At 65.1% G+C, this 21,034-nt stretch overlaps 3 protein-coding genes across 7 annotated transcripts; 2 read left to right on the top strand and 1 right to left on the bottom strand.

Annotated features, from left to right (window-relative positions):
* The first annotated feature begins 36 nt into the window (after positions 1–36).
* On the top strand, positions 37–2,826 carry RND1 (Rho family GTPase 1). Its single transcript, XM_031608448.2, has 5 exons — positions 37–233; positions 304–391; positions 1,645–1,754; positions 1,992–2,126; positions 2,230–2,826. The coding sequence occupies exons 1-5, from the start codon at positions 114–116 to the stop codon at positions 2,473–2,475; spliced, it is 699 nt and encodes a 232-aa protein (XP_031464308.1). The 5' UTR covers positions 37–113; the 3' UTR covers positions 2,476–2,826.
* A 1,943-nt stretch (positions 2,827–4,769) lies between these two features.
* DDX23 (DEAD-box helicase 23) lies at positions 4,770–9,655 on the top strand. 2 transcript variants are annotated; one of them, XM_031608452.2, is made up of 17 exons: positions 4,770–4,919; positions 5,080–5,285; positions 5,383–5,493; positions 5,654–5,750; positions 5,825–5,890; positions 6,028–6,166; positions 6,254–6,384; positions 6,474–6,586; positions 6,661–6,804; positions 6,917–7,142; positions 7,297–7,442; positions 7,530–7,707; positions 7,817–8,059; positions 8,316–8,467; positions 8,555–8,663; positions 8,846–9,020; positions 9,088–9,655. In XM_031608452.2, exons 2-17 carry the CDS (start codon positions 5,080–5,082, stop codon positions 9,309–9,311), a joined length of 2,460 nt encoding a protein of 819 aa, XP_031464312.1. In that variant the 5' UTR covers positions 4,770–4,919; the 3' UTR covers positions 9,312–9,655. The 2 variants fall into 2 exon arrangements, with proteins under 2 accessions (XP_031464312.1, XP_031464311.1); XM_031608451.2 differs by having other exon boundaries at positions 6,251–6,384.
* An 843-nt stretch (positions 9,656–10,498) lies between these two features.
* On the bottom strand, positions 10,499–19,872 carry CACNB3 (calcium voltage-gated channel auxiliary subunit beta 3). Of its 4 annotated transcripts, none has more exons than XM_090128323.1 (14): positions 19,574–19,866; positions 19,383–19,475; positions 15,359–15,475; positions 15,150–15,272; positions 14,785–14,900; positions 14,617–14,681; positions 14,509–14,528; positions 14,222–14,302; positions 14,031–14,089; positions 12,898–13,007; positions 12,640–12,791; positions 12,116–12,211; positions 11,871–12,020; positions 10,499–11,008 (listed from the first exon to the last, which is right to left on the bottom strand). In XM_090128323.1, the coding sequence occupies exons 1-14, from the start codon at positions 19,637–19,639 to the stop codon at positions 10,697–10,699; spliced, it is 1,560 nt and encodes a 519-aa protein (XP_089984449.1). In that variant the 5' UTR covers positions 19,640–19,866; the 3' UTR covers positions 10,499–10,696. The 4 variants fall into 4 exon arrangements, with proteins under 4 accessions (XP_089984449.1, XP_089984450.1, XP_089984452.1 ...); XM_090128324.1 differs by having other exon boundaries at positions 10,500–11,008; positions 19,675–19,872; XM_090128326.1 differs by lacking the exons at positions 19,383–19,475; positions 19,574–19,866 and adding an exon at positions 18,426–18,461 and having other exon boundaries at positions 10,500–11,008.
* Positions 19,873–21,034: the final 1,162 nt, after the last annotated feature.

Genomic DNA, 21,034 nt, shown 5'->3' with positions numbered 1-21,034 from the left:
TGGGCGTGGCCGTGCCGGCGGTAGGGGTATATAGGGGCGCTGCGGCGGCGGAGCGCGGGGTTGGCGGGTGGGTGCGTGGTGGTGGGGTTGTCGCGCTGTGCGGTTCCGCCGCGATGCGGGAACGGAGGCCGCCGGCGGCTGCACCGGCCCGGTGCAAACTGGTGCTGGTGGGGGACGTTCAGTGCGGGAAAACGGCGATGCTGCAAGTGCTGGCCAAGGACTGCTACCCTGAGGTGAGCCGGCTCCGGTACCGGGTGCGGGTACCGGGAGCACCGGGTGCTGACGGTGTCGGTGCCGTTGCAGACGTACGTGCCCACCGTGTTCGAGAATTACACGGCGTGTCTGGTCAGCGAGGAGCAGCGCGTGGAGCTGAGCCTCTGGGACACCTCCGGTACCGGGGGGGTTCGGTACCGTGGGGGGCGGGAGGGGGGGAGCAGCTCCGGTACCGGGTGGGGGGGGGGGAGTTCGGTACTGGGTGGGGCAGCTCCGGTACCGGAAATGGGGGGTGAGGGGGGGGCTGTTCTGGAGCGGGAGGGTGAGTTTTGGGGAAGGCAATTTGGGGTCCTGGGGATGGGGGGGCTTCCTGTAGGGCTCTGCATTGGGGGGGCCGCGTGGGGTTTAAAGGGGCTCGCGGGGGGGGGGGGGGGGGGGGGTGGTAGAGGCAGCCCTGCGGTGGGGGGGGCTCTATTTGGGGTGGGGGGCAGGTAATGAGAAGGGGCTGGTTTTTTTTTGGGGGGGTACTGAGAGGGCTGGCTCTGCGTGGGGGGGGGCAGAGGTTGTGGGAAATTGGGGGGGTACACAGGGCTGAACCCCATAATGGACTGTGCCCCCCCCCCGGGGTGCAGGGCCCTCCCTATGGGGAAGGAGGTGATAAAGCATCATCTGCTGTCAACCCCCCCCCATGGGCATCCCTGAAGGGTTGGGGGGGGGGGACGGGGACACCCAGGGCAGCCCTGCCTGGTGCTGCAGTATCTTCCCCCCCCCCCCCAAATCCGAGGGGGGGTCCCCACCACCCTCCATCCCCGCGTTGCCATGGCGATGCGCTGGCGCAGCCTCTTTGCTATTCTGCTCACGGAGTGTCTGCACTGCAAAACCCCTCCGAGGCCCTTTAGGGTCTGGGGGTCGGGGGGGGGGGGGGGTGTTAAAATGTCACCCCCAGCCTCTCCCACCCCCACGGAACCCCTCACCGACCCCATCTCCCATCTGCCTTCCTCCCCCCAGGGACCCCCCCCCTCTGTGCCCACAGCCCCATCCTCTGCATGGCGTTGGTGTCCCCCAGGGGACCCTCATGGGGGTGGTGGTCCCCCCCCCCGTTTTCTCCCCCCGTGGTCCCTCCTGCCCCCCCCCCCCTACTTCCTGCTGTTGTAGGGCTGTTATATAAACACTGCAGGATCTGTTTGCTGCTGCTTCATGAGGCTCGATGGGGATTGAAATGTGGGGTGGGGGAGCGTTTGGGGTGGGGGGGCTCTAAGGCTGCATTCCCCACATCGCATATAAAGGGGGGGGGGTTTCAGGGGGAGGAGGGAGCTGGGGCTGCGTTCCCCCTATAGAATATAGGGCACGGTGCCCCTTTGTGAGACACCCCGCTGACTGGGGTCCGACCCCATTGGGGGTTGTATGGTGACCCCCCCCTATTTCTCCTAGGATCCCCCTATTATGACAACGTGCGGCCCCTCTGCTACAGCGACTCCGATGCTGTTCTGCTCTGCTTTGACATCAGCCGCCCTGAAACCTTGGACAGTGCTTCCAAAAAGGTGGGGGGGGGGGGCATCCGGACCCCAGATGCCTTGCAAGCATCTGCCCTCCCTTCCCCGTATCCCAGTAAATGTGGGTGGGGGGCAACATGGGGACCCCGTAATGGGTCTGCTGTGAAAGGCTTGGGAAGTGCTTCCATGGAATTGGGGCCACCCAGACCCTAAATACCAACAAATAGGGTGAGCTTGGGGTTGTTTTTAGGGAACCCCACACAGATGCCCCATTTATCCCTCTAGTGGAAGACAGAAATCCTGGATTACTGCCCCAACACACGGGTGCTGCTCATCGGCTGCAAGACGGACCTACGGACAGACCTGAGCACCCTGATGGAGCTCTCCCACCAAAAGCAAGCACCCATCTCCTATGAGCAGGTGGGAGTCGGGGGGGTTTTAGGTGCAGTGCTGGGCTTAGAGCCATGCTGGGTTATGGGGTTTGTGGGTTTTGGGCTGTGCTGATGGCCCTGTTGGGTTGTAGGGTTGTGCAGCAGCCCGGCAGCTGGGAGCTGAGAGCTACCTGGAATGCTCAGCCTTCACATCAGAGAAGAGCGTGCACAGCATCTTCCGGACCGTGTCCAGCATCTGTCTGAGCAGAGCCCCCCCTCAACCCCCCCAAAGTCCCCCTCGTGGTCTCTCCAAGCGCCTCCTGCATCTGCCCACCCGCTCTGAGCTCATCTCCTCCGCCTTCAAAAAGGAGAAGGCCAAAAGCTGCTCTGTCATGTGAAGGGGGGAGGTGTAGGGATGTGCCCCCCTCCCCCACACACACACCTCACTGAAACCCCCTCCCTGGTCCCCAGGATGGGGTGAGGGCCAAACAAAGCCGTGGTGCCCACCCCAATGAGGATGGGGTGCCCGCTGCCCTCCCATCACACTGCATCCCCCATCGGTGTGTGCTGGAGCCCAGGGCTGGGGGGCAGCCCCATAGAGCTGTGGGGTGGGTGGGGGGCTCAGGGGACCCCATATGGAGGGATCTGGCTGCTCCCCAGCCTGGAGGGACTCATCCTTTTCTTTGAATGCCCCATCGGTGTCCAGCTCTGCCCCATCCCTCATTTTGCTGCTTAACCCCAGGGGTGGGTGGGGGGGGTCCTCCACAGCCCGAGTGGGGGTCTGGGGAGGGGGTGTAAGGGGGGGGGGTGGCTGTTTTATAGACTGTCATATGGGGTGACTCTGTTCGATGTTGAGTGTTATTAAAAAAGCTTTATTTATTATCAGAAATATAACTCCTCACGTGCAGCGGGTGCCTGGTGCTGTGTTTGGGGTGGGGAGGGGGGGGCGTGGTGCCGTGATTTCTGCCTGCGCCCTCATCCCTGTGAACCAGGGAAACGTCCACAGGGTGTGGGGCAGGGCTGTGCCACAGGAGACCCCACAGGAGACCCCACAGGAGACCCCACAGGAGACCCCACAGGAGACCCCACAGGAGACCCCACAGGAGACCCCACAGGAGACGGCAGACCGGGACCCCGCTGCCTCCAGAGCTGTCAGATCTGCCCTATGCTCTGTCCCCTATTCTCTGTCCCCCCCTTGGTGGGGGCTTCAGCCCTTCTCTGTGCCCTACAAGCACTTATGGGCTGAGCACGCTGTCCCTGTGTGTTTCTCTTCCATCATCTGTGGGGTGGAGGAGATGCACCCACATTGGGTGCCATGCTGTCGTTGCTCTGTTGGCTGGGATCTGAGCATAGGTAAACCATGGGAACCCCAAGTTGGGACCCACAGGGGGCATCAAACCCAACTCCTGGTTCCATGTGGGGCCACCCAGAAACCAAAGCATCTGAAATCAGCGCCACATCAGCAGTTCCATCATCCTCCCCTGTTCAAACTCCATCTGTCCACATCATCCTCCATCCACCCCATTGCGTGGCAGGTTTGATTTCTGCTACGGATGTCGGGAGAGGGTTGGTGCTGAACCTTCAGATGGAAATAGTGATGGGTTCAGTGTCATCTATGGACGCTCTCACCTGGAAAAGGTTCAGCGTTAGATGGGAGCACCCATGGGTGGGGAGCTTGGTGTTGAATTGGAGATGGCTGTGACTACAGGTAGAGGTTGGGTTTTTGGATGGAAACGGCCACGGGTCGAGGGCTGGGTGTGAAATCAGAGATGAACCTGAGTGCAATGTTGGGTTTTTGGATGGAGATGTCATAAAAACGCCTCCTGCTCCCCAAACTCCACCCTTTGTGGGTGGGGGTGAGCGGAGCCCGTGGGCAGCGGGTTCAGTGCTGAGCTTTCGGGTGGAGGCGGCCGTGGGTGGGGGTTTGGTGCCCGGTTTTCAGGTGGAAGCTTCAAATCTGGGTGCTGAAGGCTTCGATGGCGGTGGGCGCTGCTGGATGGTCGGGGGGTGGTGCTGAATTCTGCCCTCTCCTCCTGTTTGCCCCCCCCTCTCTGTACCCGACGTCACATAGAGCTGCAACGAGTGAAATTATCGCTTCTTCGGTCATTAGCGTAATTAACGACCCTGTGTTCTTCCTATCCCAATCGCCACGCGGCTAATTGCTGACTCCTCGTTACGGGGCTCTGGGTCAGAACATCGCCAATGAGGGTCGTGGTGTGATGTCTTAATTAAAACCATGCTTGGCTTCAACGTAACGCAGAGCTTAATTAGAACACGGCGTAATTGGGGCCGCTTGCCTTCCCCACGTGAGCCCTGGGGCTGAATCCCAGCATGGCGGTCCGCCACTCGCACAAATATGGGAGGGTTCTCTGTAATTTGGGGACCCTGGGGGGGGGTCGGGGGTCCCTGTGCCGAACGAGGGCCGAACTCAGCGCATTCGGGGCTCTCTGAGCTCTGCGCAGTGCGAGCTGAGCCGCGGGGGCCGCTGGGAAATGTAGTTCCGGAAGTTGCCTTCGGAGCTGTACTTCCGGAAGGGGCGGCTGGGAGATGCAGTCCCTGTGGAGCTGTACTCCCGGAACGGGCCGCGTGGGCCGCTGGAAGCTGCAGTCCCGGAAGTTGCAGCGGGGTTGTAGCGTCGTGAGGAGCCGCGGGGGCCGCTGGGAGTTATTGTTCCGGAAGTTGCCGCGGGGGTTGCTGGGAGTTGTTGTTCCGGAAGTTGCCGCGGGGGCCGCTGGTAGCCGTAGTCGCGGGGTGGGGGTGCCTCGCTTTCCCAGCGTGCCCCGCGGCGGACATGGCGGCGGCGCGGCGCTGAGGCCTAGGCCCGGTGCTGCGGGAGGCGGCGGTGAGACGGGACCGGACCGGGGAGGGGGCCTCGGTTATACCGGAGGAAGGGGGGAGGGCGGGGCTGCGGGGCTCCGCTGTGCGGCGTAGGGTTGGGAAGGCGGGCCGGGCCCGGAGCCGAGCCGCTCCGTCCCGCTGAGCGGCCCGCTGACCTCCCTCAGATGGCCGGGGAGCTGGCGGACAAGAAGGACCGCGACGCGTCCCCCGTGAAGGAGGAGAGGAAACGCTCCCGTTCTCCGGACCGCGACCGGGACCGCGACCGGGACCGTAAGGGGTCCCCAAGCAAGGACAGGAAGCGGCACCGCTCCCGGGACAGGAGGAGGGGCAGCCGGTCCCGGTCCCGCTCCCGTTCCAAGTCCTTGGACAGGTGAGCGCCGTTGGGTTACCGGGGGTGGGAGGGGAGGAAGGAAGGAACAGTTTTGTAGGACCGTGGTTCCCGTCTGGGCTGATTTCCCGTTTCTCAGGGAGCGGCGGCACAAAGAGCGCGAGCGGGACCGGGGGAAGAAGGACCGGGAGAGGGAGAAGGAGAAGGAAAAGGATGGGCACCGGAGGGACAAGGACAGGAAGCGATCCAGGTGAGAGGATTTCCAGTCGGGTTGGCTGCTGTGCGGCCCTATGGGGGCATCTGGGCTCCGGCAGAGGGGGCTTCAACCAGCGGGGGGTGGGGGGTGGGGTCAGGGCTTTGGATTTGGGGCTCCGTTCGGTCCCTGATTGCCTTTTGCTTTGCTGGGGAAGCTTGTCCCCAAGCAGGGGTAAGGACTCCAAGTCCCGCAAGGAGAGGGACTCGCGGAAGGTGGAGGAGGAAGAGGAGAATGCGCTGAAAAAGGAGAAGGTGAGGAGCGGGGCTTGGTTTGAGAGCGGCTCTCGGGGCGAGGAGAGGTGTTAGAGCACAGCTTGTGTCCGCAGGCACAGCCCCTGTCCTTGGAGGAGCTGCTGGCAAAGAAGAAGGCCGAGGAGGAGGCGGAAGCAAAGGTGGGAATGGGGCTGGGAGTTCTCCCTTCCTGCACAGTCCCAGCATATGACAGCAGTGCCCAGATGGGCGTCTTGGGGGGGTCGTATCCCAGGGTGGTCCCAGCAGCCCCGCTGTGAGCCTTTCTCTCCTCTGGCAGCCCAAGTTCCTCTCCAAGGCTGAGCGGGAGGCCGAGGCGCTGCGGCGGCGGCAGCAGGAGGTGGAGGAGCGGCAGCGGCTGCTGGAGGAGGAGAGGAAGAAGAGGAAGCAGTTCCAGGAGATGGGGAGGAAGATGCTAGGTGCGCTGTCATCCCCTATGACCCCCCCTGCCCCCCGGCCGTGCTGGGGAGTGCTGAGCTCTGAGGTTCTCCCCCTGTTCCCAGAAGACCCCCAGGAGCGTGAGCGCAGGGAGCGCCGGGAGCGCATGGAGAGGGAAACCAACGGCACTGAGGACGAGGAGGGCAGGCAGAAGATTCGAGAGGAGAAAGATAAGAGCAAAGAGCTCCATGCCATCAAGGTACTGCTGGCAGCCAGGCTGGGGGGGGGGGGCGTGGGGATGGCCGGGACCCCTGGGTTTCTGCCCTGCTGATGCTGTGCTGCCTGCAGGAGCGCTACCTGGGAGGGGTGAAGAAGCGGAGGCGCACGCGGCACCTCAACGACCGCAAGTTTGTCTTTGAGTGGGACGCATCAGAGGACACTTCCATCGACTACAACCCTCTGTGAGTGCTTTGGGGTGCTCCTAAGGGGGCTGGGCAGCCTCAGCACTGCCCCTGACTCTCCCACCCTGCTCCAGGTACAAAGAGAGGCACCAGGTGCAGCTGTTGGGACGGGGCTTCATCGCAGGGATCGACCTGAAACAGCAGAAACGGGAGCAGTCACGGTTCTACGGGGACCTGATGGAAAAGAGGAGGACGTTGGAGGAGAAGGAGCAGGAGGAGTGAGTGTGCTTGTGGGGGGGCACGGGGCTGCCATCCTGTAGGTGGAGGGACAAATCCGCTGTCCTCAGGGGGTGTGGGGTGAGCCCTGTGGCTTTCTTTGCCCCCTCCCAGGGCCCGACTGCGGAAGCTGCGGAAGAAGGAGGCCAAGCAGCGCTGGGACGACCGGCATTGGTCGCAGAAGAAGCTGGATGAAATGACAGACAGAGACTGGCGCATTTTCCGCGAGGATTACAGCATCACCACCAAAGGGGGCAAAATCCCCAACCCCATCCGCTCCTGGAAGGATTCGTCCCTGCCACCCCACATCCTGGAGGTCATCGATAAGTGTGGCTACAAGGTGGGCTCAGGGGCTGTTTCTGGAGGACTCTGTGTGGTTTTAATGTGAGCTTGGTGGGAGGAAGAGGGCTGCTTCTTGGGATCGGTGCTCCTGGGTTGTTTTGGGGGGGGATATGGGGTTGTTCTGCTGGCGAACCCACCGCTCTCCTCCCCAGGAACCCACTCCCATCCAGCGGCAGGCCATCCCCATCGGCCTGCAGAACCGAGACATCATCGGCGTGGCTGAGACAGGCAGTGGTAAAACAGCAGCATTCCTCATCCCACTGCTGGTGTGGATCACCACCCTGCCCAAAATCGACCGGTGAGGGGGCTGCTGTGATGGGACGGGGCATGGGGACGTTGTGGGGGAGGCACCAGGGGTGACGTGGTGGTGCCCTATGCTGCACAGCATCGAGGAGTCGGACCAGGGCCCCTACGCCATCATCCTTGCTCCCACCCGAGAGCTGGCCCAGCAGATCGAGGAGGAAACCATCAAGTTTGGGAAGCCTCTGGGCATCCGCACGGTGGCTGTGATTGGAGGAATCTCCCGTGAGGACCAAGGCTTCCGCCTGCGGATGGGCTGCGAGGTGAGGCTGCGGCCCTGCGAGGCCCTGTGCTGTGTTACTGGGGCACCCGCAGCTCCCAGTACGGCCCAGTTCACCACTGGGCTGCAGACGCTGCTTCTCCCTCTCCCAGATTGTCATTGCCACTCCTGGGCGGCTCATCGACGTGCTGGAGAACCGCTACCTGGTGCTGAGCCGCTGCACCTACGTGGTGCTGGACGAGGCGGATCGCATGATCGATATGGGCTTCGAGCCTGATGTGCAGAAGATCCTGGAGCACATGCCTGTCACCAACCAAAAACCCGACACTGATGAGGCCGAGGACCCTGAGAAGATGTTGGCCAACTTTGAGTCGGGGAAGCACAAGTACAGACAGGTGGGGGAAGCAGGAATCCAGGCAGGTGGGGGAAGCAGGAATCCAGGCAGGTGGGGGAAGCAGGAATCCAGGCAGGTGGGGGAAGCAGGAATCCAGGCAGGTGGGGGAAGCAGGAATCCAGGCAGGTGGGGGAAGCACGGATCCAGGCAGGTGGGGGAAGCACAGATCCAGGCAGCTGGGCTCAGGGTGGGTTTGGGGATGGGAACCCACACTCCTGCCCCATGGTGGAGCTGCTCACTGCCCCTTCTTCTTGCAGACTGTGATGTTCACAGCCACCATGCCGCCGGCGGTGGAGCGCCTGGCACGCAGCTACCTGCGCCGGCCGGCCGTGGTCTACATTGGCTCTGCTGGCAAACCACACGAGAGGGTGGAGCAGAAGGTCTTCCTCATGTCAGAGTCGGAGAAGAGGTAAGGGTGGCGTGTGTGTGGGGAGGGGGGGAGGTCTCGGGGTGGGCGTGGGGCACCGCGGACCGTCCTCACTCTCCTCCCCTGCAGGAAGAAGCTGTTGGCCATTCTGGAGCAGGGCTTCGATCCACCCATCATCATCTTCGTCAACCAGAAGAAGGGCTGCGACGTGCTGGCCAAGTCACTGGAGAAGATGGGGGTGAGTCCAGGCTGCAGCCCCCCCTCGGTTGTGCCATCCCCCCCCCATCTCTGTCCCTATGGCTCACGGTGACCTTCAGCCACCATCCCAGTGGTCCCCCCGTGCTGTGGCACAGCCACGCAGGTGCTGAGACCCCACAGCCCCCCGACACCCCCCCCACCGAGCCCCATTTCACCCCACAGTACAACGCCTGCACCCTCCACGGCGGCAAAGGCCAGGAGCAGCGAGAGTTCGCCCTCTCCAACCTGAAGGCCGGGGCCAAGGACATCCTGGTGGCCACCGACGTGGCCGGCCGCGGCATCGACATCCACGACGTCTCCATGGTGGTCAACTACGACATGGCCAAAAACATCGAGGGTGAGTGGGAGCTGTGGGGTGAGCTGAGGGCAGCCCCAAGGCGTCGCCTGACCCCGCAACCCCACAGATTACATCCACCGCATCGGGCGGACGGGCCGAGCCGGGAAGAGCGGCGTTGCCATCACCTTCCTCACCAAGGAGGATTCCACGGTGTTCTACGACCTGAAGCAGGCCATCCTGGAGAGCCCGGTCTCATCCTGCCCCCCCGAATTGGCCAACCACCCCGACGCCCAGCACAAACCCGGCACCATCCTCACCAAGAAACGTCGCGAGGAAACCATCTTCGCGTGAGTCCCCGGGATTGGGGTCCAATTTCTGACCCCCCCTTCTGGGGACAGCAGGACCACCGGGTGCTGCCGGGACTCTGCTGGCCGCCCTCGTCCCTGTGCTGCAGCCAGGACTGCCACCAGCACGCACTGGGGTCGGGGCTGCCCCCAAACGTCCCCTCTGTGCACCCAATCCCCCTCCCTGCATCACCCGAGGACTCGTGGAGGCTCTTTGGGGTCGGGTTCCCCTTTGCCCCGCTGTTGGTGGGGCCGGGTTGGGGTCCATGTGCTGGTTTGTGGTTGGGGCCGTGTTCACCTCATCCCTTTTTTAGCCCAGGCTGCAATAAAGCAGCAGCAGCAGCGTTGCCAGATGCCGTTTCTCCACGTTTCCGTGGGGCTGCAGTGCTTTGTGCCCATCCACCAGGAATATTTGGGTTCGACACCCCCCCCCCCTCCCCCAAACCCTGCATCCCCCCCCCCACGCTGCTCTCCCCCCCCATCCCACCCCAGAGCTGCACACGCAGTGACTCCAAGCACTCTCGTGTTTCTGAAACAACTTACAGGGAAATCAGTGCTTTCTACAAAAAAAATTATAACAAATCTGTGGCTCCCACCCCTCCCCTCCGCTGCCGGGGGGGGGGGGTGCTGCTGCTCCCCACAGAGGGTCCCACGGACCCCCTCCCTTCCCGCCCCCCCCAGCACGTGGAGGTGGTGGGTGCTGTATTTACAGGGCCGTGTGGTGATGGGATGGGGACAGCAGGGACAGCGAGTGCAGGCGTGGGGTGGCTGCCCCGTATCTGGGGTCTGGCAGTGCCACACATGGGGTCTGGCTGCCCCCCCCCTTTGCCCCCGTTTTCCACCCCCCCCCCACCCTGGGGAGGGAGCTGTTGGCTACCAGTGAGTGGGGAATGGAGCAAAGCGTGTGGTGTGGCCCCCTCCTCTTGGGGGTCCCATGCAGGGGAAGGGGACAGCTTGAGCCCCCCCGGGAGGTGGGCGCAGCCCCCCCCCCACATCCTCAGGGCAATGTTTTGTGTTGGGGAGGGGATGGTGATGGAGCTGCCCCCCCCCTCCAGCCTGCCCTATGGGGGGAGGCACCCTCTGCTGCAGGGAATGGGGCGGCGTGCGATGCGGGGAAGCTGAGGTGGGGGTGGAGTTGTGGGGCAGCTTTGGGGTCACCCGGGGGGTGGGAGGGTGGGGGGAGGGTGGAGACCCCAGCTGTCAGCCCCCCCTCCCCCCCTCCCTGTGCTTATTATGGCTGACGGCGTGCCGGGAAGCTGCCGCTGTTCCCCAAGAGAGGGAGATTGTCTGAGCACCCCCAGTGTGGGGCTGGGATGGGGGGCACGGGCACGACGAGCTGCAGGGCCGGGTCCCAGCCGTGCCCCCCCCTCCTCTCCTTACCCCCCCCAGCCCCTAATAGCTGTCCTTGGCCCAGGGCCGGCTGCGCTGCCAGTTCCGCTCGGGGTCACGCTCCAGGAGTCGCTCCTGCGCTGCGGTGGGGGCCGAGGGGGGGCCGTGCAAACCCGAGTTGTGGTGTCGGTGTGGTTGGTAGAGGTCTGGGTAGGGACCCCCGTACTCCTCCTCCTCCTCCTCCAGGTGCCGTGAGCCCCTCTGGGCCGGACCCCCCCAGGCACGGGGGGACGGATCGCTGGCTTCGTCCGATGGCATCAAGCTGTCGTGCTCCAGGGGGGAGTGCTCACCTCGCTCCTCCAGCAGCTGCTGGCCCTGCGGGGGGAGAGGGGCTGGGGGGGGGGCCGTGGGGAGCCTGTGGTTGCTCCCTGTTTGGCTGCCCGTAGGGGTAGGGGGGGCACGGAGCTGTGGGGGTGGCACTGGGGGACGCCGTGGCTGACGTTTTCCCCATAGGGAGCTGTGAGGGGGGGATGGTGGTGCTATGGGGGCCCCCAGGGCTGGGCATTAGTTGGATGCCCGTGGGGAGGATGCAGAGATGGAGCTGTGGGGGTGGCAGTGGGGGACCCTATTGCTGCCCTTTTTCTCAAAGGGGGCTGGGGGGGGTCTGGGGGTCCGTGCAGCTGGGGATGGTGGTGCTGTGGGGGTGGTGCGGGGGGTCCCCATGGCTGCCCCTCGGTTGGATGCTTGTAGGGTTGGGGGGGTGTGGAGGTGGGGCTGTAGGATGGCATTGGGGGACCCCATTGCTGTCGTTTTTTCCGTAGAGAGCTAAAGGGGGGGGGTCTGGGGGTACCTTCAGTGGGGGGTGGTGTTGTTATGGGGTGAGTGCGGGGGTCCCCATGGCTGCTCCTTGACTGGATGCCCATGGGGAGGGGGGAGGAGGCGGAGATGGGGCTGTGGGGTGGCACTGGGGACCCTTTGGTTGGATGCCCGGGAGGGGGGGTGTAGATTTGAGGCTATGGGGACGGCACAAGGGTTCTATGGCTGCGCCCTTTTTGGGGTGGGGGGGGAAACCTTAAATAGGGGGTGGTGGTTTTATGGGGTCGGTGTGGGGGGCGCGTTGCCACCCGTTGGTTGGATGCCCACGGGGACTTGGGGCGGTGCAGAGATGCGGCTGTGGGAGTGGCACTGGGGACCCCGTGGCTGCCCCCTTTTTGGGGTGGGGGGGTCGGGGGGGTACCTGTAGCCCTGGGAGGCTGCTGGGGGAGGGCACGGCGTGCGGGCTGTGCGGGGGGTGGTGCGTGGCACGCCAGTACACCTCCAGGTACTCGGCCAGGTGCTCGCAGGCATCCTCCAGCTGGTTCTCATCCAGGATGACATCAAACAACTCCTGGGGAGGGGGGATGTATTGGGGTAAGGGGGGGGTATATGGGACCAGGGATGGGGGGGGGGCTCTACAGGGTGTTCCCAGGGTGGGGGTCTCACCGGGGGGCACTGCACCAGTTTGTCTGCTGCCATCATCTGCACGTTGAGGTGCTTCACCTGCGATTTGCCACGGGATTTGATGAGCCGCTGGAGGACCTGGGGGGGGGGGTGGGACAACGCTGTGTGGGGCAGCATGGGGGGGGGCAGCATGGGGGGGGCGCAGCCCTTTATTTGGGTGCCCAAAGGGACCCGGAGTTGGGGTTGGGTTGTGGGGTGGAGGTGGGGTGACCCACGACTGCCCCTTGTTGGGTGCGCGTTGAGGCTGAACGGGGCGCGGAGGGGAGCGGGCCATGGGGACGTTGTGGGGTTATTTTGTAGGGCTGGGGGTGTGGGACATCGTGGGGGCTTTATGGGGTTATCGTGGGGATGGGGACGTGGGAATTTTATGGGGTTATCGTGGGGGTGGGGATGTGGGGATGTGATGGGGTTATTGTGGGGATGGGGACATCGCAGGGCCACGGGGGGACACCAGAGGGATGGGAAGATATGGGGATATGGGGGCAGCCCCCCCACGGCCCCCCCACCTTGGGGGAGGACACTTTGACGTAGACGATGATGGGTGCTAACGAGGTCTTGGCCAGCTGTGCGGGGTGGTTGATGGTGTCAGCATCCAGCACCACCAGCTGCAGGGATTTGGCCAACTCGAAGATGCGCTCGATCTCACTCTGCACCTCCGCTTTGGGGTCGGGATCGATGGGAGCGTTTTAGGGTCTGAGGGGGGCAACGATGCCGAGCCATAGGGTGACACCCCCACCCCCCCAGCCCCCAACCCCACACCTCACCGATGGTGGAGCGTGCGGCCGAGCGCTCGAGGAGAGCCTGTTTGCCCACGTTGTTGAGGATGGAGCGTTTGGCCAGGGAGAGATCCGCAGTGATGTGGGTGATGGAGATCCTGGGGGGGGGAACAGTGGTGTGAGGGGGGGGAACTGCACAGAGGTGGCATTGGGGGTCTGTGGGGTCCATGGGGTGGCACAGAGGTGGCACAGAGGTGACACTGGGGGTCTGTGGGGTGTGGGGATGGCATAGAGGTGGCATTGGGTGCACAGGGGTGGCACAGAGGTGGCATGGGGGTCCGTGGGGTGGCACAGAAGTGGCATTGGGGGCACAGAGGTGGCACAGGGGTGGCACTGGGGGTCTGTAGGGTGTGGGGACGGCATAGAGGTGGTATTGGGGGCATAGGGGATGGCACAGAGGTGGCACTGGGGGTCTGTGGGGTCCATCGGGTGGCACAGAGGTGGCACTGGGGGCACAGAGGTGGCACAGAGGTGACACTGGGGGTTTGTGGGGTGGCACAGAGGTGGCACTGGGGGTCTGTGGGGTGGCACAGAGGTGGCACGGGGGGTCCGTGGGGTGGCACAGAAGTGGCATTGGGGGCACAGGGGTGGCACTGGGGGTTTCTGGGGTGTGGGGATGGCACAGAAGTGGTATTGGGGGGTCTGTGGGGTGGCACAGGGGTGGCACTGGGGGCACAGGGGTGGCACAGAGGTGGTACTGGGGGTCTGTGGGGTCCATGCAATGGTACAGAGGAGGCATTGGGGGTCTGTGGGGTGTGGGGATGGCACAGAGGTGGCATTGGGATTCTGTGGGGGACACAGAGGTGGCATGGGGGGTCCGTGGGGTGGCACAGAAGTGGCATTGGGGGCACAGGGGTGGCACTGGGGGTCTGTGGGGTCCATGGGGTGGCACAGAGGTGGCATGGGGGGTCCGTGGGGTGGCACAGAAGTGGCATTGGGGACACAGAGGTGGCACAGGGGTGGCACTGGGGGGTCTGTGGGGTGTGGGGATGGCACAGAGGTGGCATTGGGGATCTGTGGGGTGGCACAGAGGTGGCACTGGGGGTCTGTGGGTGGCACAGAGGTGGCACTGGGGGTCTGTGGGTGTTGGGGGGGGGTTGGGGTCGGGGGGGGGCCCCCACCTGCCGTCAAATCTGTGCTTGAGGAAATCAAAGAGCGCTTTCTGCATCATGTCGGTGACCTGCGGTGAGTGGAGCAGATGGCAGCGCGGGGGGGGGGCAGCCATGCAGCACCCCGCTGTCACCCCATCTGTTATGGGATGGGAGGGGGGGCCCAGCCCCAACCTGTTCCCCCCCCCCACCCTCCCCGTTACCTCGTATCCCTTTAGGGAGGGCCCCACCAGCACCACGGGGCGCATGGAGGGCACCACGTCGTAGGGGGGGATGTGCTGCGTCTGTGGGGGGAGGGGGACAGGGGCTGTCAGTGCCCTGAGCTCCCACCCAGCCACCTCCCCCCACAACCAGGTGCCCCCCCAGCCTCAAAACTACCCCCAGTCCCACAACCAGATGCCTCCCCCAGCCCCACAATTCCATGGGGTCCCCCACAACCACATGGGGAGAAAGTCCACCCCCCCCCCCCGCAGCCCCCTCCCCATCTCACCTGTTTCTGCTTCTGTTTGGCTTTGGGGGGAGGAGAGAAGGAGCAGAGGTCGGTGACGGCCCCATAGACCCCCCCCCTCCCCAGACCCCCCCATTGCCACCCCCTCACCTAAAGAAGGGGGGGGTGATCGCCGGCTCCCACTGTCACCAATGCCCGGAGCGCTTCCAGCTCTCCTGCGGGGAGAAAACAGGGGGTGGGAAACAGGGCTGAGGGGGGGTCCTGTGGGGATGGGGGGGGTCCTATGGGGCCGGGGGGGTGAGGGGGGGTCCCTCATACCGCGCTCTCTGCTCCTGTTTGAGCCGCACGGCCTCCAGGCGCTGCGGGCTGGGGATGAAGGCGATGTCCCCCCCCTCCTTCACTAAGCGCCCGATCCACCAATCGTTGCTGTATTTCTGCACAGAGAAAATTTGGGGGGGGGGGGGGAGTTTCCCACTTTCCATCCCCACAACCAGCTGCCCCCCCCCCACAACCGTTTGTCCCCCCATCCCCACAACTCTCCATCCTCCCCCACCCCCACGAGCGCACGAGGAGAGCGCGCACCCATCCCCACCCCCAGCCTCACAAACTACTTTACGAGTGGGGTGGGGGTGGGGGTGGGGGGGGTCCCACACCCCCCCCTGTGCCCCCCTCCCCACCTTTACCTCTTTAATGTGCAGGAAATCTTTGGCCTCGAAGTTAATTGCTGCCCCCTGTAAGGGGCACTCCTCATCCAGCGCCCCGCAGTAGCTGACATTGGTGCGCACGGCGAAGGCGACGGGTTTGTGCTGAGGGGGGGGGGGGAGGAGGTCAGCACCCCATAAGCGCCCTATAAGCGCCCCATAACGGGATGGGGGGGGCTGTAGGGCCGTACCTTGGCTCTCTCGAGCTGCTGCTGAGCACGGCTCTGCCCCTCGCGCCGCTCACGGTCCTCCTCCAGGGACGCGTCCGAATCCAGAGAGGGGCGGCTGGTGTAGGAATCTGCCGAGCCCTATAAGGGGGGGGGCGTGGGGCAGTGGGACCCCCGGGGTCACGGGGACGGTGTGGGGCAGGGGGGTGTCGTAGGGGTGGGGTGGGGTGGGGTAGGGGGGCAGTGTGGGGCGGTGGGGGCGTGGGAGCGTCGTTGGGATGTGGGGACGTCGTGGGGTTATCAGGGGGTTGGGGGGTGGGGGTATGGGGCCATGATGGGGTTATGGGGTTGGGGACATCTTGGGGACTTCATGGGGTTATCAGCAGGTTGAGGACATCTTGGGGATGTCATGGGGTTGGGGATGGGGACATGGGGCCATGATGAGGTTATGGGGTTGGGGACATCTTGGGGATGTCATGGGGTTGGGGATGGGGATATGGGGCCATGATGGGGTTATGGGGTTGGGGACATCTTGGGGATGTCATGGGGTTGGGGATGGGGATATGGGGCCATGATGGGGTTATGGGGTTGGGGACATCTTGGGGACTTCATGGGTTGGGGATGGGGACATGGGGCCACGATGGGGTTATGGGGTTGGGGACATCTTGGGGATGTCATAGGGTTGGGGTGGGGAACATGGGGTTATCATGGGGTTGGGGACATATTGGGGACGTCATGGGGTTATTGTGGGATTGGGGATGGGAAAATGGGGTCACAATGGGGTTATCAGGGGTTGGGGACATCTTGGGGACTTCATGGGGTTGGGGATGGGGATATGGGGCCACAATGGGGTTATGGGGTTGGGGACATCTTGGGGACTTCATGGGGTTATCAGCAGGTTGGGGACATCTTGGGGATGTCATGGGGTTGGGGATGGGGACATGGGGCCACGATGGGGTTATGGGGTTGGGGACATCTTGGGGACATCATGGAGTAATCAGGAGGTTGGGGATGGGGACACGGGGCTGTGATGGGGTTATGGGGTTGGGGACATCTTGGGGATGTCATGGGGTTATCATGGGGTTGGGGATGGGGACATGGGGCCATGATGGGGTTATCAGGGGTTGGGGACATCCCAGAGATGTGGGGTTATCATAGGGATGGGGAGATTGCAGGGACATGGGGACATTTTGGGGACGTAATGGGGCCATCGTGGAGTTATCATGGGGTTGGGGACATCCCAGGGCTATGGGGACATCGTGGGGTTATTGTATTGCTGGGGATGTGGGGACACTGTGGGGACTTTATGGGGTTACTGTGGGGATGGGGACATCCCAGGGATGAGGAGATGGCAGGACATGGGGACATTTTGGGGACGTAATGGAGTTGTCACGGGGTTGGGGGTGTGGGGACCTCATGGGGTTATCGTGGGGATGGGGACGTCCCAGGGGTGTGGGGCCATTTTGGGGTTGGGGACGTGGAGACATCATGGAGTTACTGTAGGGTTGGGGATGTGGGGACATCATGGGGACACTGTGGGGACACTGTGGGGTTACCATGGGGACGGGGCCATTATGGGGACGTGGGGTGTGATGGAGGTACGGGGTTGGGATGGAACCATATGGGGACGTGATGGGGACCTCAGAAGGAGATGGGGGCATCCTGGGGCTGTGGGGAGGTGGGGGCGTCATTGGGATGTGGGGCTGTGCCCCCCCCGGGGGGCTGTGCTCGGTTTGGGGTCACCCATAGAGCCCCACAGTGCTGCTGTCCCCACTGCTTTGGGGTCCCCACTATGGCTGCCATCCCGGGGGGGGGCACACGGCACACGCAGCCCCACAGGTGTGGGATGGGGGGAGCAGAACCTCCCCCCCCCACCCCATACAATAAATGGGGCCACCGTGGTGACCCCCGATCCCCCCCTAAAAGAAATAGGGTGACACCAACCCCGCCCCCAGTGCCCCCCCCACAACGAAGATGGGGGTCACCACCCCCCCCCCTCCCCCCACACTGACATAGGGTCACTGCAGTGACCCCCAGTGCCCCCCCATAATGATGTGGGGTCACCGCGCTGCCCCTCCAATGCCCCCCCCCCCCATTTTAACCACTCCCCGCCGTGTCCGACACAGCGCAGGAGCTGCAGCAAAACATTTACAGCCCCCCCCCGCGCCCCCCCCCCACCAAACCACTCCGGGCCCTGCGGGCATCGCAGCACCGCCGCCCCCCCCCGCAGCAATGGGGGTCTCCCAGCACTGCCCCCCCCCCCAATAAACCCCCTCCATACACACCGCCCCCCCCCACGTACAACCCACGTACGCCGCCCCCCCCCCCATATATCAGGTTAACAAAGGGTCTGGGGGCGGCCCGGCCCTCCACAGCGCGACCCCCCCGCGATGTCACACCGCCCCATAACCCCCCCCAGCCCCCCCCCCAAATAACACCCCCGCTATGACCACCCCCCCCCCCCGGTACCGGCGGTACCTCGTGCAATAGGAACGTCGCGCTGGAGTCAGAAAACGACATAGACGGGACGAACCGAACCGAATCTCCCCCCCCCGCTCCCAGCGCCGGTACCGGCACCGCTCCGGCTCCGGTTCGGCTGCGTTCGGCCTCGCCCGCCCCTCCCCGCCCCTCCCACCGCCCCTCCCCGCCCGCCCCCCCCCCGGGGGGGAGCGCGGAGCCGCCGCCCCCGCAGCACCGGAGCTGGAAATTGGGGGGGGGGGCTCAATTTTCCCCCTTTTTCCCTAAGATGCGGCGCCCCCCCCCCACCCCCGGCCCCCCCACAAAGGGGGGGGGGCTTTTAGCAAAGCACGGAGGGGGCGAACCCCATCTGGGGGCGGGGGGGGGGGGAGAGGGGTTGGAGGAGGGGTTCGTTGGGATTTGCCCCCCCCCCCGAAGCCTTTTATCGGGGGGGTCCCGTGTCCTCCCACACCCCCCTTCATACCGGAGGGTCTCTGTGCGGGGGGGGGGGGGCAAATCGCAACGTTTTGGGGAGGCCCAAGACTTGGAGGAAGGGCCGTAACCCCCCCGCCCCCCCCTTCCGGAGCGTTATACCGGGGGGGTCCCGTGTGATGGGGGGGGGGGGGGGGGGTACCTCCATGCTCCGACGCGGCGGCCCCGTCCGGTCCCGAAGCGGCACAGCGCGGTATAACGGGGCCGGAGCCGCACCCACCCCCCCCCGCACCGCCACCCCCCCAACCCCCCCCCCCCCCCACCGCCCCATGGGACCGGGACCGGCCCTCCCCCCCCCCATCCCCCTCCCCCCCGTTATACCGCTCCTATGGGGGGGGAGCACCGGCCCTACTGAGGGCTACAGCAGCCCTATGGTGGGGGCGGGGGGGGGGGCACCTCTCGGTATAACGGGGCCATTTGGGTTGGGGGGGGGGGGGGTTGGTACCGGTACCGGGGGGGGGGGGGGGGGGCAGCGGGAGCTCTCCGCGGTGCTGAAAGCGCAACGATGGGACCGGGAACACCGGGCGTATTGGGGGGGGGGGGGCGGCACATAACCCCCCCCGGTGCTTCCCGGTCCCGGAGATGACGGCGGTGCCGTTACCGGAGCGGGAGGAGCGGCGAACGGAACCCCCCCCCCCCCCATCCCACCTCCCGCCCCCCCTTGGTTCTCATTGCCCCCCCCGCGCCGCAGTGCCGCTCCCGGTGCGCTCTGACGCAGCGCTCCCCGCTGAGCGGTGCGGAGCGGCCGCTGCGGCGGTAACGGAGAGCGGGGGCCGTTCCCAGCTCCGGTACCGGCTGTGTGTGTGTGTTTGGGGGGGGGGGGGGTCCTTCTGGTGCTGAGCGGCGCCTGTGGGGGGGCAGGGAGCTCCGTGATGTGCCCGCTGAGGCTCCCGGTGCCGGTGATGCCCGCCGGTACCCAACAACACCCGGTTCCCGGTGCCGGTACCCGGTAACGCCCGATTTACGTTCCCGCTTCCCGGTGCTGATGCCCGGTTCGGGTTCCCGTTGCCGTTTCCCAGTTCCCGGAACCCGTACCCGGTGATGCCCGGTGCCGTCTCCCCGTTTCCCGGTGCCGTTTCCCGGTGCCGGTTCCGCTCACCTGCCGCCGGAGGACGCTGGACGTGGTGTCGGACGAAGTGCTGCCGTCGGAGCGTTTGAAGCGGCTTTTCCTTTTCGGGATCCTGCGGGGGCTCTGCGGGGCGGGGGGGGGCCGTGAGCACCGGGCGGCACCGGATGGTACCGGGTGATACCGGGTGGTACCGGGTGGTACCGGGTGGTACCGGGTGGTACCGGGTGACACCGGGCCGTTCCGTGCGGGGCGGCTCCCGGTGCTGCTGCGCTCCCCTCCCCCCGCATTCCTCACCGACCCGAACCGAACCGGCCCCGCTCACCTGGAACGAACCGGGAGAGGAAGGCTGCGTCGGAGCGGACATCCCCGGGGGCGGCGGTACCGGCGGTACCTCCCGGCGGATCCCCCCCCGCCCCCGGAACCGGACCGCGGCGCTCCGCCGGGAAAGGGCCGAACCGCCGCCGCCGCCGCCGTTATCACCGCGCACGGCATCACACGGGGCCGCCGGGGGCGTCCCGAGCGTCCCCGCCCCCGCCCCCCCCCCGCGCCCACGCGTGTCCGTGTCCGTTCCCCCCCCCCCCCCAGTCTCCCCGTTCCCTGCGCTGGGTGTCACCCCTGCCCCCCCCCCCCCATCCCTTTTAGGACCGAACCCGGCCCGGCCCCGCACTGCCGTAATGCACAGTGGGCCCTGATAGGGTCAGGATCCGGCCCAGAGACCCCCCCAACTCATTAGGATCAGTGCCCACCCAGGGACCCCCATAAGGTCCATCCCAAAGACCCCCTATAGGGTCAGCCCAGAGACCCCCATCGGTCCAGGTGCATCCCAAGGACCCCCATAGGGTCAGTGTCCAACCAAGGACCCCCCCATAGAGTCCAGGTCCATTCCGGGGACCCCCGAGGGGTCAGAGACCCCCATAGGGTGAGAGTCCATCTCAGGCCCCCCCATAGGGTCAGGATCCATCCCAATGCCCCCCCCATGGGGTCTGAGTCAACCCAGAGACCCCCATAGGAACCCCCCATAGAATTAGGGTCCACCCACAGACACCCATAGAGTCTAGGTCCATCCCAAAGACCCCCATAGGGTCAGAATCTATCCAAGGACCCCCCCATAGAGCGCAGGTCCATCCCAAGGACCCCCATAGGGTCAGGGTCTGCCCAGGGACCCCCATAACATCCATCCCAACGGCCCCCCATAGGGTCAGGGTCCATCACAGACCCCCATATGGTTCACGTCCATCCCAGGAACCCCGTGTAGGGTCAGGATCAGCCCAGAGACCCCCACAGGGTCAGGATCCACCCCAGGAAGCCCCATAGGGTCCATTTCACAGACAACCCCATAGGATTTGGGTCCTCCCAGGGACCCCCATAGGGTCGGAGTCCATCCCAAGGACCCCCATAGGATCCGTCCCAGGGACCCCCATAGGGTCAGGGTCAGCCCGCGGACCCCCATGGGATGTGGGGCCCCCCCTCCCCTATGGGACAACGTTCCTCTATGGGGCAGCGGTGGCGACGCGGGGACACGGTGACACCCCCCCCCCAACCCCCCCTCCAGCGCTGCGGTGGCACTTCCGCGCGGAGCGGCGTTAATTAATGATTAATCAGCGCTCCCCGGGGCCGAGCGCTGCGGGGGGGGCGGGAGGGGGGGGGAGGGGCCCTGCGCTGTGCTATGGGGGGGGAATGGG

Source organism: Phasianus colchicus, chromosome 33 (assembly GCF_987193195.1).
Source record: "Phasianus colchicus chromosome 33, bPhaCol1.hap1.1, whole genome shotgun sequence".
Lineage (NCBI taxonomy): Eukaryota > Metazoa > Chordata > Aves > Galliformes > Phasianidae > Phasianus > Phasianus colchicus.
Note: the sequence above shows the minus strand (reverse complement) of the source record. Positions and strands in the feature narration are given on the sequence as shown.

Excerpts from the sequence above, each read along its gene's own strand:
- RND1 (XM_031608448.2), top strand. The coding sequence starts at position 114 with ATGCGGGAACGGAGGCCGCCGGCGGCTGCACCGGCCCGGTGCAAACTG. Across the intron at positions 392-1,644 it reads GAGCCTCTGGGACACCTCCG|GATCCCCCTATTATGACAAC; the intron begins GTACCGGGGGGG and ends TATTTCTCCTAG. Across the intron at positions 1,755-1,991 it reads TGGACAGTGCTTCCAAAAAG|TGGAAGACAGAAATCCTGGA; the intron begins GTGGGGGGGGGG and ends TTATCCCTCTAG.
- DDX23 (XM_031608451.2), top strand. The coding sequence starts at position 5,080 with ATGGCCGGGGAGCTGGCGGACAAGAAGGACCGCGACGCGTCCCCCGTG. Across the intron at positions 5,751-5,824 it reads ATGCGCTGAAAAAGGAGAAG|GCACAGCCCCTGTCCTTGGA; the intron begins GTGAGGAGCGGG and ends TTGTGTCCGCAG. Across the intron at positions 9,021-9,087 it reads CATGGCCAAAAACATCGAGG|ATTACATCCACCGCATCGGG; the intron begins GTGAGTGGGAGC and ends GCAACCCCACAG.
- CACNB3 (XM_090128323.1), bottom strand. The coding sequence starts at position 19,639 with ATGCGGGGGGAGGGGAGCGCAGCAGCACCGGGAGCCGCCCCGCACGGA. Across the intron at positions 12,792-12,897 it reads GGCCGCACGCTCCACCATCG|CGGAGGTGCAGAGTGAGATC; the intron begins GTGAGGTGTGGG and ends CCGACCCCAAAG. Across the intron at positions 11,009-11,870 it reads GCAGCCTCCCAGGGCTACAG|GGCCAGCAGCTGCTGGAGGA; the intron begins GTACCCCCCCGA and ends CTCCCCCCGCAG.